The sequence below is a fragment of the Oncorhynchus nerka genome, linkage group LG22 (genome assembly GCF_034236695.1).
Source record: "Oncorhynchus nerka isolate Pitt River linkage group LG22, Oner_Uvic_2.0, whole genome shotgun sequence".
Taxonomy (NCBI): domain Eukaryota; kingdom Metazoa; phylum Chordata; class Actinopteri; order Salmoniformes; family Salmonidae; genus Oncorhynchus; species Oncorhynchus nerka.
Genome location: NC_088417.1, coordinates 22624751 through 22641702, shown reverse-complemented (window position 1 = coordinate 22641702; position 16952 = coordinate 22624751). Strand labels below are relative to the sequence as shown.

The following is a 16952-nucleotide window of genomic DNA, read 5'->3' as shown; positions in this document are numbered from 1 at the left end:
TGGAAACCAATAGTTATTTCACTGCTCACTATACATTGTTATCACATATAACTAGACCCACTGTTATTTAAACGTTTGTGATCATTAATTTCAATGATTTTGGATAAAAAATGATTTTTAGATGATGTTGCTATCATTAGATAATTTAGTTTCCCATAGACTATAAGGCTATATATAAAATGATAGAATATTAGGGCCACAGAGGGGAAAAAAACACAAGTCATAATATTGTAACCAGTTGTTTTAAAGGAGGACAGTTGTTAAAATGACAGATGTGGGGCATTTCGTGAAGTTGTACTTCAGTATGGTTTCATAAACAAAGACATGCTGATGTGCCAGAATATTAAGTATCACATTGTCATAAGTATCAAAACTGTAAAAACAATATGTAGCTTTTCTGCAGAAAGAACCAGCCTCATAAATTTATGACTTTATCCTTTTTCTTCAGTGTGGCCCTAGTACTCTGGCATATAAACAAATACACATTCCATATGAATATAAAAACACAATGTGTAACATTATGTTCCTTTATTGAATAAGGACAAAACAAAGCAGGTAAACCATCAGCTCCTTTCGAAACTGAAGTCACAGTGACTCTACAAGATGGAAAGCACAGAATCCAAGCATATTATACAAAATGATACATACACATTCAAAGGTCTGTATATAACACACCCTGCATGTCTGCACACTAAAATAAATGCAGGACAAATCCATACACATCAACTGAACAGACAAATGAATGGATGCAGTAGCCTCCCTGCAGCCTTGTATTACACACAGTATACCGCACAAACATCATAAGAGGCCAAATTCGTCAAAAACGAACCCAAAAAACCAAATTCCTCTGCCACCGCAGGACATATTTAACCAAAATTGAAAGCACACATACTAACTAAAATAATTCAACACATATTGGTCCCTCAGCAGCCGACCACTGTCGTCATCAGGGAAGATTGCCGGATTGTCCCAGTCCATGGCTGGTGGCACTCTGGGGGCCCTCTCCTTCCTCAGGCAGGCCACATTGTGGAGGACAGCACAAGCCACAGTAATATCACATGCCCTAACAGGGCTGACCCTTAATTTGTGAAGGCAGTGAAAGCGTGCCTTCAGGAGGCCAAAGGTCATTTCAACTCTGGCCCTGGTCCTGGCATGGGCATGGTTGTAGGCCTGCTGTGCTTCCTGGGGGTCTGTGAAAGGTGTCAGGAGAAAAGGCTGGCAGCCATACCCCTGTCTCCCAGCAACACACCAGAGAATTCACCTGTCAACACAAAATCTCATCATTACTACCTCATAAACACAGTGATATTCTTGACACAGCCATGATGGTTATAAATAGGGGTTGTGTGGCTTACCTTGTGATAGATTTCAGAGGCCCGAAAGATTCTGGAGTCATGGACTGAGCCAGGCCATTTTGCCACAACATTGCTGATCACACAGTCAGCATTGCAGACCATCTGAAATCATAAGATGAGGAATATTACACCAATCAATGTACATCACTGGCAATGCAGAGTGTTCGTCAATGGACAATATCAAAAAGTTATGTTCACCTGAACATTAATGCTGTGAAAGGATTTCCTATTCACAAAAATCGGCCTCATGGGCACCTGCGGGGGCTTTTATCCTTATGTGTGTGCAGTCCACTGCACCAATGACATTGGGGAAACCTGTCACACAAAGTAATGAGTATCCTACTATGTGTTAACAGTTGTCCTGTAATTTGTAGATCCTCTTACCTGCAATCCTATAGAACTCCTCTTTGATGTCACAGAGTCTTCTGTGGCCAGGGAAGGAGATGAAGACATCTGCTAATGCTTTGATAGCCAGACACACACTCCTTATTGTGCGGCAAATTGTGGCCTTGTTCAGCATCCCCCACTGAGTACAGGAAGGCTCCACTAGCAAAAAAGCGCAAGGCCACACAAACCATTTGCTCCACACTCAGTGCATGGCTCCGTGCAGTGCGGTGCTTAATCCTGGGACCCAGTAGTCTGCATAGATACCTGATGCCATCTGCAGAAAACCTGTATCTTTCATATAGATGGTCATCAGGGAAGGCCAGTGGGTCCAACCGGCCCTGAAGACCCTTTCTCGCCTGAAGGCTCTCCTCAGCACAAGTGCTTCTTCATCCACCACATCTCGCACGAATGGGCATGCCATTGTCAGAGCAGAAAGGAACACACAATTTTGGGCCTTCATATAGGCTAGTGGCCACACCTGGTGCTGGGGGGGTGGGCAAAAGAGGGCGATGCCTTATAACGATGACTTGGTTGTACTGATTGCTGGGAAAATAAAAAAACCTTAGAAAGATGCCACCGTCCTGTGTGCTCACAATAAGAGCTCATATGTCATGGCTCACTTGACTTTACGAGAATATACCTAATTTTTATTTTGAGCTGTGTCATCTTCTTGGAGCTGGGGGAGGAAAGAAAAATAATGATTAATACATTTGTGTTACAGTTAGCATACAGTGTACATTGAAGGCATATCTCACCTCCCTCTCAAGTTTTTTTATTTCAAGGTCCAGTTTCCTAATTGTCCTCTTTTTTATTTCGGACTCCAGTGCAAGATTTTCCATCTTTTTCTTCTTGTACTGAATGTCTATGTCTGCCAGTTCTATTTGGCGCCGGAGGTGGTTGCCATACAACTTTCTGATAGCTTGTGAGCTCTGTGAACACAATACAATTAGCGCAGCTGGAATTTGGCAGGATGTGGTGTCCTTTTATTAATATGCACTATGTTGCCAGGCTGGTTTTCCCACTGTATAGCATCTGGGTCCTGTAAAAGAAATTAGATTTTTGATTTTGATGAGGACTCCTCACCATTGTAGAGTAAATAGTACTTTCACAGTCTTAACATGATACCTCATGCCTTCTGGAATCCAGAGAGATGGTCTCCTCCTCATCATCGTCTCCATCATGTGCTGTTGCTGCTGCACTGGGGCCTTCACCCTATCACATTTAATCGGATTCATATTGAAGCTAGTAGACAAGACATGCCAGGCCTACAGTATGCCTTTGATGGAGTACTCACTGGATCAGCATCGTCTGGTGCTTGTGCTGGTGGCTCTAACAGGAACACAGTGCTGCCAGGCACTGCAAGGCAATAGGTAAACCAAAGTCAGACAGTCCAAATTGATTCAATATGAATGTGGTTGTATCCCATGTAGAGATGGAAGGACATACCTTGAATGAAGCGGGTGGCATCTTGGGAGGAACCTATGCTCGTCTCTTTCCCCCCAGGGATCCCCTCTAAGACGGGCCTGCCTTTATTTAGCGCCAAGGCCATGTCCTCTGCTGGGGTAAGGTCAGCCTTTGGTGACCCACCACCCGTGCCTTGTCTGTGGGTATTCTTTTTCACTGCTAAAACAGTACAGACAATGTGTGAGCAGGCACCTTCTGGGTACAATATATGCTTGTGCTTTGTTAAATATTAGTCAGGGACCATACCATTCTGCAGAATGTTCTTGTATTTGATTTTGACCTGCTGCCATGTCCATTTTGGCCCGTTCATGTTTAATCTACACACACACACACACACACACACACACACACACACACACACACACACACCACATTTAATGGAGTCACACTGCAAAAAATTACTTGGTATTTTTGTCTTGTTTTCAGTAAAAATATCAAAAAATGTATCATAGCTTTATACAGTGTGATGGAGTTACTTTACACAATTTCACTCATATCTGCAGTGCATTTCAATTAAAAATGTAACCGTTTCATAATTACAGTACAACTGCATTTTTGGAGATGTGAATTAAATATTTGAATTGTAATTGTGATGTTTCAGCGGAGCGGTGAGTGTGTAATTGTGCACTACTTACGCATTCAGGCGGTCTGCAATACTTTGCCACGCTTTTTCTCTTTGCTTTATCACTGTGGCGGTGTTGCCTTTCTTCTTAATTATATCTTTTACCTCCTCGTATGCCTCCATGAGGATTTGTGCTTCCGACGGGGAAAAGTACGCGGCTCTAGTTGCCATGGTAAATCAGTTAATCTGTGATCTGTGGCGGGGTCTATTTGAGTGAGCCGTGAGCGCGCACCTATCCAGGATTGGTTTCACCTGGCTTAATGAATCCGTGTCTGCTCATCCTGGCTTGGTCTTTGTGCAACCAATTAAGCCTGGACGCACATGTTTTGGCTTCATTGAGCTCAGCTGAGTCATTTATCCCGGATGTCTTAATTCTACTTTTGTGCAACAGGCCCCTGGAGTTGTTTACCTGTGTTTACTTCTGGAGTTGTTTACCTGTGTTTACTTCTGGAGTTGTTTACCTGTGTTTACATCTGGAGTTGTTTACCTGTGTTTACTTCTGGAGTTGTTTACCTGTGTTTACACCTGGAGTTGTTTACCTGTGTTTACTTCTGGAGTTGTTTACCAGTGTTTACATCTGGAGTTGTTTACCTGTGTTTACTTCTGGAGTTGTTTACCTGTGTTTACATCTGGAGTTGTTTACCTGTGTTTACTTCTGGAGTTGTTTACCTGTGTTTACATCTGGAGTTGTTTACCTGTGTTTACTTCTGGAGTTGTTTACCTGTGTTTACATCTGGAGTTGTTTACCTGTGTTTACTTCTGGAGTTGTTTACCTGTGTTTACATCTGGAGTTGTTTACCTGTGTTTACTTCTGGAGTTGTTTACCTGTGTTTACATCTGGAGTTGTTTACCTGTGTTTACATCTGGAGTTGTTTACCTGTGTTTACTTCTGGAGTTGTTTACCTGTGTTTACTTCTGGAGTTGTTTACCTGTGTTTACATCTGGAGTTGTTTACCTATGTTTACTTCTGGAGTTGTTTACTGTGTTTACTTCTGGAGTTGTTTACCTGTGTTTACTTCTGGAGTTGTTTACCTGTGTTTACTTCTGGAGTTGTTTACCTGTTTACCGCTGGAGTTTTTTACCTATTGTTTACCTCTAGAGTTGTGCACCTGCTGTTTATCTTTGGAGTTATTTACCTCGGCTGTTTTCAGAGGTCAACAACTAACTCCCCTAACAGGTCTCCTCTAACAGGTCTGTTGGAGCTAATTGGAGCGACTCAGTGTTTGTATTATGTCTGTAATACCAGAAAAGCCATATAGTCAGTCTAAGTATTCTGTTCAATTAGCGTCATTATAGTTGCTTGTGTAAAGGATCGGTCTGAGAGACTTCTAAAAACAGGAGTCGTACGAAATTATTGATGATTTTTCTTTGTTATTTCCACGTAGTCTGCTTTCCATATCACTTCCAAACGCTCCTTATGTGTGATACTTTACACAGGCACTCACACACGCTAACACACATGCACAGACACACACACTCCTCTGCTGTTGCTAATTCGCCTTCTCCTAACATAATGTTAAATGGAGTGTGATACGATGTTTCGGACTCATTTTTCCTCATTTGAGAGAATTTCTTTAAGCTAATTTGAAAGTTAGAGCACGTCCCGATTCTCGGATGGAATTAGGCACCCTTCCTTTTAAGTGCTGCTTCACACACACACACACACACACACACACACACACACACACACACACACACACACACACACACACAGAGACACATTTTCGTAGGGTACTTGCTCTTTAGTAGGTTAAATGATCATATTCCTTTCTCTCTCCCTCCTCTCCCCGCGCTCTCCCCTCCCCCATGTAGACCATAGAAAACTGTGTGTGTATACTGCGTAACCTGTCCTACCGACTGGCAGCGGAGACGTCTCAGGGCCAGCAGCTGGGTTCAGAAGAGCTGGACGGTCTGCTGTGTGACGCCAACGGACGTGACGGAGAGACCTCAGGCTGCTGGGGCAAGAAGAAGAAGAAGAAGAAGGGACAGGACCAGGTGGACACACACACACACACACACACAGACATACACACACACAGACACACACACACACACGCACACACACACACACAGACACACACACACACAGACACACACACACACAGACAGACATACACAGACAATCTGAATACATAAACATCTAAATACAGATTTTTGAAGTGGCAAGTGGAAGCATAACCAACCCTGTTATACACACACACACACACACACACACACACAGTACAGGCAAACACATATGGCAAAAGCTCTCACCAAGCCATATAATTTGTTCACTGCAGGGATTTTCTGAAGGGACAGACTAATAAATTATGATCCAAATTATGAATCAAAGTGAAAGCTTCAAACAGAGAACATTAAAAGACCACAAACTATTTTATTATGTATTAACTGTCAGATGAGCATCTTTGTCTCTCTTTTTCTTTTGGCTCAAACCTTCAATCACTCGTTATTTCTTCCCTCCTTCACACTCCAGGCATCAGTCACTACTACTGCTGCTTTGCTATTCGCTCAGATCCCTCCCCACGGACCAATCATATGCTCTGTTGCGCACAAGCTATGAGGGCTTTGTTCAATCAGCTCAGCTCTCATTCACTCTGGTTACAAACAGTTAAAAACACAAAATGTCTCCAAAAAGTTTTCACCACATTCAGAACTGTTAGGACACATTATCTGCACTGTTCGAGTTACATTTCTCCTCAATCTCCCAAAGGTTTTATGATAAAAGATCAGAGCCTAGATTAGGCAGATCAGAACCTATATTATACAGATCAGAACCTAGATTAGGCAGATCAGAACCTAGATTAGGCAGATCAGAACCTAGAGTAGGCAGATCAGAACCTAGATTAGGCAGATCAGAACCTAGATTAGGCAGATCAGAACCTAGATTTGCCAGATCAGAACCTAGATTAGGCAGATCAGAACCTAGAGTAGGCAGATCAGAACCTAGATTAGGCAGATCAGAACCTAGAGTAGGCAGATCAGAACCTAGATTAGGCAGATCAGAACCTAGAGTAGGCAGATCAGAACCTTGATTAGGAAGATCAGAACCTAGAGTAGGCAGATCAGAACCTAGAGTAGGCAGATCGGAACCTAGATTAGGCAGATCAGAACCTAGAGTAGGCAGATCAGAACCTAGATTAGGCAGATCAGAACCTAGATTAGGCAGATCAGAGCCTAGATTAGGCAGATCAGAGCCTAGATTAGGCAGATCAGAACCTAGATTAGGCAGATCAGAACCTAGATTAGGCATCATCAAGATTGATTGATCAAAGGGAAAGGGTTTCTATCTTGACATATACACTCAGAGCTGTTGATGGAGGGTGTACTGCCTAGTCTTAGTCTACAGAGAAGTGGGAATTTGAGGGGCATACACAGCTATATTGCTAATGAAAGCACAGAGATAGATGTGGAGAATACTATTCTCCCTATTTCGAACTCTCTTTTTCCTTACCCCCACAACCCCCTCACTCCTATCCCTTCACTCTTTCTATCTCTCTTGCCCCTCTCTCTCCCTCCTCCTATAGTGGGATGGTGTAGGCCCTCTCCAAGACTCAGCTGACCCTCCTAAAGGGGTCCAGATGTTATGGCACCCGTCCATAGTGAAGCCCTACCTCACCCTGCTTTCAGAGTGCTCCAACCCTGATACACTGGAGGGAGCGGCTGGAGCCCTGCAGAACCTGGCTGCAGGCAGCTGGAAGGTAGGGGTGGTCCTACTGTACTGTCTAACTCAACCCCTCCTGTCCGTCAGTCTAACTCTTCCCCTCCCTCTACAGTGGTCCGTCAGTCTAACTCTTCCCCTCCCTCTACAGTGGTCCGTCAGTCTAACTCTTCCCCCCTCTCTCCAGTGGTCTGTGTATATCCGGGCTGCGGTGCGTAAAGAGAAAGGCCTTCCTATCCTGGTGGAGTTGTTGAGGATAGACAATGACCGTGTGGTGTGTGCCGTGGCCACCGCACTCAGGAATATGGCCCTGGACATCAGAAACAAAGAACTGATTGGTAAGACACACACACTTCACATTGCATCAGCTCTGGTCAGCTGTGGGTTGTCAGTATAACTGAGCGATTGCATCTGAGGAGTCTTCAGTGGCATCTGTGATTTGGGCAGATCAAAGGAGGGTGATGGACTCTGAATCAGAGACTTTGTTAGCGAATGTGAAGCGCACGGCTAATGACTGTCTACTTGTCCCACTGTACAGACCTCACAAGGCCTCCCGATTCAATACTAAGCTCTTTGGCTGTGTACAGATATGCTCAAGGTAGAACTGTTCCCTAACCACAGATCTAGCATCAGTATTTTACACCCAATTCCAACCTTAACCATTAGGGGGGTGAATACAAATATTACCCTAGTTACAATGTCTGCCGTCTCCTGTATAGGAGTGGAAGGCATAACCCAGCGTTTAGCTTTAACAGAAAGACACAGTGTGTTGTTTTGGTCTCTGCACCACAAGAGACGCCAGGCTGAATAATGTAATCCCTCACAAATTCACGGGAAAATCAATTCCAATTTGTCGAGCGGTTTCGTTTGAATACACTTCGTAGTAATTCAGCGGCGCTGTATAACACAGCTTATATTGGTAGTAATTCTATTGAACCAGAGAGAGTGGGTTGGGGGGGGGGATAGTGTGCTCTAGGGTAGTGGTTGAGTTTATATGTGAGGACAGCAGGGAATACAGTATAGAGGTTTATATGCAACAGGATGCTCATTAAGTTTAATGTTATAGTTAAACACAAAGAAAGCCTACAGTTACCGTATGTACACCTGATACAATATAGAATCTATTTCACAACCTTGAAATGACAAAATCGTAAGTGTTACTCCTATAGAATGCTTGCACATTATTATTCTAGATATCTCATTTTATGAGCTTGAATGACAAATAGCAACGGATAGGACAGAGAATACCTTTGTACTGTATAGAAGCTATTCCAACCTTGAGAAACAACAAAGGCATTGGAAAAAGCTAAGCGTCAAAAACGTCTATCAAGCTGATTGCCACTAAGACTGTTTTCTGTGCTAGTCCTTTGTCATTTCCCATTGTGTGGATTCAACCTACGAGCATTGTCAAACATCTCATATTTCCCACTAACTTCTAAGTTGTGTTAAGCCTTTGGTGCTGTCAACACTAAAAGGCTGTGTCATTGGAAAAAGCAGTGTTGTTGTGGTTAAGCAGTGTTGTGCCGTTGTGGTTTAGCGTTGTTAGAGCAGTAGTGATTTTAGATTTAAACAGTCGAGACAATTACCTGCGATTCTCACGGCCACCGGAGTACTGTCCTCTTTTATCATTGTCAGGTAGGATGCTGACTGGAGGAAAGTAAGAGGGGATAAGAGGAGAGAGGGAAAGAGACAGAGGGATACACGGAAGGAAAGAGAAAAAGAAAGCTAAGATGTTGTTAGGAGGATATACAACGTGTGTGTTTTATTCAGTTCTAGCAGTAATGTGATTTAGTCGTATTTTCAACATCACCTGGCATTATTCAACTGATCTGTCTAGTTTTTGTTTGTCTCTCCTATTCATCTGTTGTATTTGTATAATGTATGGTTATGTGGCGATTGAATCCCATTTTGACTCAATAACTGTCAGCGACATCGCTTGCTACAATTTACTTATAGTTGGTAATTTGACACACGTGAAATTGGCATGCGTGTGCCAAGGAGACAGAGGAGGGCTTTTCTCTCAGGGGAATAGAGTGGATACAGATCGTCTATCTCTAGCAGCTATGGGTGATGTATGATGCCGCCATACAGTAAAACAAAAACGAATTGAAGTGTAACAGGGTCGTCTCCCCCCTTTCCCTCCCTTTCACCTCTCTCATCCTCAGACATCCCTCCACCCCTGACCATTCTACCTCCCCTCCTTCTCTCCTCTCCCTCCACCCCTGACCATTCTACCTCCCCTCCTTCTCTCCTCTCCCTCCACCCCTGACCATTCTACCTCCCCTCCTTCTCTCCTCTCCCTCCACCCCTGACCATTCTACCTCCCCTCCTTCTCTCCTCTCCCTCCACCCCTGACCATTCTACCTCCCCTCCTTCTCTCCTCTCCCTCCACCCCTGACCCTTCTACCTCCCCTCTTTCTCTCCTCTCCCTCCACCCCTGACCATTCTACCTTCCCTCCTTCTCTCCTCTCCCTCCACCCCTGACCATTCTACCTCCCCTCCTTCTCTCCTCTCCCTCCACCCCTGAACCTTCTACCTCCCCTCCTTCTCTCCTCTCCCTCCACCCCTAACCATTCTACTTCCCCTCCTTCTCTCCTCTCCCTCTCCCTCACTCTCGCCCGAGTCCCATCTTTCCGTGTCTGGTTTCAGACCTGCTACAGTATATTAGTTTATGTAGTCCGCCATGGAACCATTCTCTCTCCTCTCTCTTCCCCTTTCCCACCCTCTCTGTCTCTCTCTCTCTATGTCTCTCTCTCTCTCACTATGTTTCTCTGTCTCTCTCTCTCTATATGTATATCTATCTATCTCTTTGTCTCTCTCTATGTCTGGGTCCTATGTATATTAGTTCATGTAGTCCTCTCTTTGTGGCTCCTCTCTTTGTGTCTCGGGATGATGACATCAGTGCGCAGGAGGGTTACCGTGGAAACACAGGGAGGGAGCTGCAGGCGGCCATTAATTACAGGTTCCTGAATCTGCAGAGGAGTCACAGTCCGCAGGGCACACACACACAGGCACACACTGAGGGTGCGGAGGAGTCAGTTTCCGCAGGGCACCGTCTAACTAGAGACTCACTACACACACTTATACACACGCACACATTTTTGCACTAACAAAACACAAAGGAGTGCCAAAGAGAAACTAACTCTGGAGTACAGAGTGTGAGTGAATTGATCTGGTAAGCTTTAGTCATACACTCTTTTGCTCACTCGTGCTCTCTCTCTATGGGATTAGTGCCACGTGTGACTGTACTTCACTTTCGATTTGCCCGTTACATCGCCTTTCTGCCAGTCTTCCCTGCTTCCCCTACCAGCGTGTAGGGTTGGAAATAGACTTATATACATCATGAGAGAACGAGTACGTAGATGATCATTCTAATGTGTACTTACAGAGTTATGGTGCCAGGGATGGCTTACATTAACAAGATTTGTCAGCCATGTACTTGGAACGTTTCAAAGTTCTTTCGGTATATTCTGTCAGAAGTAAACATAGATTGTGGTGAAGTAATCTGGAATATAATTACAAATCTGAAACTCATTCCATCACTACTAAGGATGGCATCGCTATTCCAGACAGGGATTACAAAATTAAGTTTGTATTCATCACATTTCATTTCACCACATTTCAAACGTGTATTATCAACCCCTGTCTCTTTCGTGTGTGTATGTGTGCGTGCATGTGTGTGTGCAGGTGCGTGTGCATTCGTGAATGTGCTGTGTGTATGTGTGTGTGCTTGCATGTGTCCGAGCGTGTGTGCGGGCCAACGTGCGCGCATGTTTGTGTGTTCGTATCACCTACGGCAGTCTCATTTTAATGGAGCAGCCACAGGTATTCAGAAGGGGAATATTTCAGCGGAAGAGCTTATCTTCTCTGTCCTGTCACCCAGCCACATCAAAGCAGCCTCAGAGAGACAGATATTACAGGTGTGAAATCCTGCACTCGCTGAAACCCCTATCTCTAATAGCTAGAGTTTCCAATTTACCTTAGTTTCCAACCACTTTGTTTTATCTTTGATGTCTGTGGGCTTTTTCCTTTTCCGTATCTCCTAAAGAGGAAGCATTGCCCACATTGCTGGCCATTTACTTTGGAGAAATGGGTGATTTCTGGTATCCATTTATCCATTATTGCTCGGGAAAGTCAGTAATATACAGTATCTGTCTGGCCAATGTTAATCTTTCACAGTGACATCACGCCGTAAAGGGCCTCGGAGAACAGTCCGTTTTAGATCCATTCTGAAGTGCATGAGGCTAGTTAATTACCTATAGCCGGGTACTATATATACCCACATTTCCATATGTCCATATGTTATTAAAGAATGCACAGTAGCAGGGATATTGAATCCATGGTTAAATAATTGTTCCAGAGGGACTTTAGTTGACTGACCTGCAGTGGTGGAAAAAGTACCCAATTGTCATTCTTAAATAAAAGTAAAGATATTTTAGAAAAAAGATACGCCGTAAAATACTACTTCAGTAAAAGTCTAAAAGTATTTGGTTTTAAATATACTTCAGTATCAAAAGTAAAAGTATAAATCAATTCAACTTCCTTATGTTAAACAAACTAGAAGGCACCATTTTCATGTTTTTTATTTTATTTACAGATAGCCAGGGGCACACTCAACCACTCAGACATAATTTACAAATGAAGAATTTTTGTTTAGTGAGTCCACCAGATCAGAGGCAGTAGGAATGACTAAGGATGTTCTCTTGATAAGTGTGCAATTTGACCATTTTCCTGTCCTACTAAGCATTCAAAATGTAACGAGTACTTTTTCTGTCAGGGAAAATAAAAAGTACATTATTTTCTTTCAGAATGTAGTGATGTAAAAGTAAAACTTGTCAAAATTATAAATATTAAAGTAAAGTACAGATACCCCCAAAACAACTTAAGTAGTACTTTAAAGTATTTTTATTTAAGTACTTCACACCACTGCTAACCTGGTTGCTTGTGATATGGTGCCCCCTGTAGTCAATGAGGCATATCACACTTTATTAATGTTATAATAATGAAACACCCAGGTTCAGCCACTGGCAAGGTTAGTCCAAGGCCCTGTTCGGGGTTTTGTGAAAATACACAATTCCTTGCTTCCTTGTCCCCCCCCCTATCTCTCTCTCTCTCTCTCCCTCTCTCATCAGTTCTGTCTCTCTCCTCTTATCAGTTATGTCTCCCACCAAACCCTGGCCTGTAGAGTAGGCTCACCCAGGTTTATAGAGGTTTAGTCAGTCTTGGTATTGTTCTCTCGGTGAAGACAGTCCATTCAGTCTCTCTCTCTTCAGCCTGCCAGGACAGATAAGACTTCCCCAATTAACTCACTACTCTCTGCTAATAATATGTGGTGCTTAGGAAACTGTGTGTCTGGGCATGTGTTTTTTCCTTCATGTTGTAAATGATTGGGGTGCGTTGATGTTTTAAGCTGTTTGCATGACACAGCAGGAATCTCACCAGCCCTGATTAAAATGTATTACTATTACCTATACAGAACCTTTAGGACAGAGAGAGGATTTACCAGCAGTGGGAAGACGGGTCTTGTGAATTGCAATGATAACAAATGATGACAAAAATGATGGCAAAAAACGGTGCTGTCTAAATCCTAAAAGGGTTCTTCGGCTATTCTCATTGGAGAACCCTTTGAATAACCCTTTTTGGTTCCAGGTAGAACCCTTTTAGTTCCACGTAGAACTATTTTGGGTTCCATTGAGAAGCCTTTGCAGAGGGTTCTACATGGAACCCAAAAGGGTTCTATCTGGAACTAAAAAGGTTTGTACCTGGAACCAAAAAGGGTTCTCCCGTCAGGACAGCTGAAGAACCAGTTTGAAACACTTTTTTCTAAGAGTGTGTATGAACTTTGATAGTCCTTTTATGTTTATAGGCCTTTATATTCTGCAACCAACTTTGCCTCAGCACCTCCAGTTTCGAGACTCCAATAAACAGTTTGATAGAAGCCACTGCAGAGATACAGTATATTTTCTGGGTTCCTAGTCCTGTGCTGCTGAAACATTGACGGCTTTTTTTATTCCTCCATCTTCACTGAACCCATTGACTTCCAATTTCCTGTTTAGGTAACCGTCCACTCACATGGACAACTGACATTTCTCCAGAGAGGATGAGTCAGTCTGAAAGAGCAGCTCTTCACCAGTGTGTCGACACTATTATTTACATGTCATGTTTATCATTCATCGATGATGAGACATCTTCAAGAGTCATCATCAAAGAAAGATGTCCGCCTCCTAGATGTGTGTCAATGTTGACATTATGTGAAATGATGAATTGTGATGGACGACGAATGTGGCTAATGTGTAGAGTAGACTCATTCTTCCCTCCCTCCTTCCCTCCCTTCTTTCCTACCATACTTCCCTCCATTCGGTTCTTACTCAGGTTTTTCTCGCATACTGACATCTCAGACTTCTTAATTATTCCCTCGCTCTCTTCATTCTCTCCATCTCTCTATTCTTTTAATGTCAGATTCTTCCCTTCATTTCCTCCCTTCCACGTCAATCTCTTCTTCCAAATACCAGATGAGTCACAGTGTGTTGACTTCATCAGAGGGCTGCTCCACAGACAGGCCAAGCTGAGAGAGACTGACAGGCCAAGCTGAGAGAAACTGAGGACAGACAGGCCAAGCTGAGAGAGACTGATGACAGGTTTAGGGATTTAGAGATAACGTTATTTGTCCTTAACTACAGTGTCAGGAAGTTGCTCAAACAATCAATGAATAAGTGTTGTACTGTTTGATTGTTAAAGACAATACAGGGAGATGAGGAGGAAAAAATATAGTTGTTTTTGAACTCATGAGGATTGTTTTTCATTTGTTTTTGTTTTTAAGGAGTGGGGCAGTCCCACTCCTTTCATCATTTTATTGAAGAGATAGTAAAGTGGTGGAAAGACCGTGGAGAGTGAGTCAAAGGGCAGTGAGTCGATTCGAACCCATGCCGACTCTGGCATACGTGTGACAAGGTCAGTGGCTGTAACCTCTAGAGAGCACAGGCCACACCAATGAGGATTGTTACTTTCCTGACACACACACAAGCATACTCTTTCAGACATTCAGATTTCTAACCCAAGCACTAACTCTTGTCCCGCTCTCCTCTCAGGTAAATACGCCATGCGTGACCTGGTCCACCGGTTACCTGGCAGTAGCAGCAACAGTACCGGGGGCAGTGGTGGGACTAGTGGAGGTACCGGAGGCCCGATGGCACCCGGTAAGACCATGTCAGACGATACGATAACGGCTATCTGCTGCGCTCTGCATGAAGTCATCACTAAGAACATGGAAAACGCCAAAGCACTGAGAGACGCTGGCGGGATAGAGAAGCTCATCGGCATCGCTCGCAGCAAAGGAGACAAGTAAGCGACCACACACACACGTACACACACACACATGCAGTACTTCAGAAAATAATCAGACCCCTTCACTTTTTCCACATTTTGTTACATTTCAGCCTTATTCTAAAATTGTTTTTTTCCCCTCATCAAACTACACACTATGTTTTGGTCCTGACGTCATCAGAGTGCGCAGCTGAACACTGTATACTGGAAACACTCAGTTTGTTATTGTTACTAAACCAATCTTTTGTTAAACATAAATGCTGAACTTATTTTTGCATGGATTCCGCGATCTTTTAACAGCTAGGACCGCAATCCCAAAATCCCACTTAGCTGTTAGGTTAGAGTCTGTTTGAAAGAGCTGCTAACCTAGCAAAGCTGCTAGAGTTAGCCATCGAGCTAACAAAGTTAGTCCTAGATGAGTTTTCCAATGGAGCCCTCTTTGTCTGGAGAATAAATGAACGGTTCCAGCGCTGTAGGAGTTGTATCTACTACGCTTTGTTTCGGGACAAACTGGATCGCTCAGAGTTCCAATGCTGCAATTGTTTGCTTGTAGAGGATTGGAGACTTGAGGTGGCTTCCTTGATCACGCAGGTCGCCAGCCTACGTAAGAAACTGGGGGAAACACAGAGTGGAATGTTGAGCTTTTCTACGTCGGGGGATGGACAGCGTTCACACATGTTGGATGCATCTCTGTCTTGTCTTTTGTTGTTATCCGCCTGGCCGGTGTTGCCCGGAGTTTGCTCACCAGGGGAGCCATCTCCTCCCCCATTTGATAGTGGAGTCGAAGGTGCACAGCAAGAGGGACATGGCAATCAGCGATGGTCGCATGTCACAAGCCGTGGAAACCGAAGACAGCGGCCTTCCCCAATGCAGTCTGTGCTCCCAACTAGAGGCCCGGAGCGAATACAAAGAACAAATAGTTTGCCGCCCTAGAGCCTGATCTTCCTGCACCTTCATCGCTGAGGGTACCTGTGTCTGCGGCCGCCGTGTCTACTCCTGCTCTTTCCCCTAAGATTGCAAAGTCGATGTCGGCAACCTTCCGTCCCTACTCTGGATCGAGCGGGGCTTCTCCATCTCCTGCACCATCCTGTGAAGTGTGGGAGTGGGCGGATATCGTCGCCCTTCTCGCCAGCCGTGATTTTGGGAAGCTCCATGGTAGGAAATGTGACTTTTCCTGGTGCAAAAACAATTATCCCAGAGCTCGAATAAATTACATTACTAAGCTGCTCCTGAATGTACTACGCCATGACATGGACATCGATTCTATCGTAGTCCATGTGGGCTTTAATGACATTATGAAGTGCAGCTCTGAACAGTTGAAACTGGATTTCAAAGAGCTGATTGACTCTCTGCTAGACACTAATAAAAGACACATCATATCTGGCCCTCTGCCCTCTGTGTTGAGTAGGGTATTGGAGGCTATTTTGTAAATGACATCGCCAAAGTCGAGGATTGGTAGGATGGTCAGTTTTACAAGGGTATGTTTGGCAGCATGAGTGAAGGATGCTTTGTTTCGAAATAGGAAGCCAATTTTAGATTTAACTTTGGATTGGAGATGCTTAGTGTGAGTCTGGAAGGAGAGTTTATAGTCTAACCAGACACCTAGGTATTTGTAGTTGTCCACATATTCTAAATCAGAACCGTCCAGAGTAGTGATGCTAGACGGGCAGGCGGGTGCAGGCAGCGATCGATTGAAGAGCATGCATTTAGTTTTACTTCATTTAAGAGCAATTGGAGGCCATGGAAGGAGTTGTATGGCATTGAAGCTTGCCTGGAGGGTTGTTAACACAGTGTCCAAAGAAGGGCCAGAAGTATACAGAATGGTGTCGTCTGCGTAGAAGTGGATCAGAGACTCACCAGCAGCAAGAGCGACATCATTGATGTATACAGAGAAGAGAGTCGTCCAAGAATTGAACCCTGTGGCACCCCCATAGAGACTGCCAGAGGTCCGGACAGCAGACCCTCCGATTTGACACACTGAACTCTATCAGAGAAGTAGTTGGTGAACCAGGCGAGGCAATCATTTGAGAAACTAAGGCTTTCGAGTCTGCCAATGAGGATGTGGTGATTGACAGAGTCGAAAGCCTTGGCCAGATCAATGAATACGGCTGCACAGTAATGTTTCTTATCGATGGCGGTTAAG

The 16952-nt window shown here is 44.0% G+C and overlaps 2 protein-coding genes across 3 annotated transcripts in view; one reads left to right on the top strand and one right to left on the bottom strand.

Annotated features, from left to right (window-relative positions):
- LOC115104506 (catenin delta-2-like) overlaps positions 1-16952 on the top strand; it is a 102311-nt gene that overhangs the window by 39025 nt on the left and 46334 nt on the right. Inside the window, exons 6-9 of the mRNA XM_065006799.1 lie at positions 5641-5823; positions 7353-7526; positions 7674-7824; positions 14575-14827. Coding sequence (XP_064862871.1) covers positions 5641-5823; positions 7353-7526; positions 7674-7824; positions 14575-14827 — 761 coding nt within the window. The remainder of the gene's footprint in view (positions 1-5640; positions 5824-7352; positions 7527-7673; positions 7825-14574; positions 14828-16952) is intronic.
- Positions 844-4212, bottom strand: LOC135563759 (uncharacterized). Of its 2 annotated transcripts, XM_065007072.1 has the most exons (12): positions 3842-4212; positions 3453-3523; positions 3189-3365; positions 3037-3098; positions 2868-2954; positions 2740-2781; positions 2498-2671; positions 2383-2418; positions 1740-2285; positions 1554-1670; positions 1356-1457; positions 844-1261 (listed from the first exon to the last, which is right to left on the bottom strand). In XM_065007072.1, exons 1-8 carry the CDS (start codon positions 3997-3999, stop codon positions 2383-2385), a joined length of 807 nt encoding a protein of 268 aa, XP_064863144.1. In that variant the 5' UTR covers positions 4000-4212; the 3' UTR covers positions 844-1261; positions 1356-1457; positions 1554-1670; positions 1740-2285. The 2 variants fall into 2 exon arrangements, with proteins under 2 accessions (XP_064863144.1, XP_064863143.1); XM_065007071.1 differs by lacking the exon at positions 1554-1670.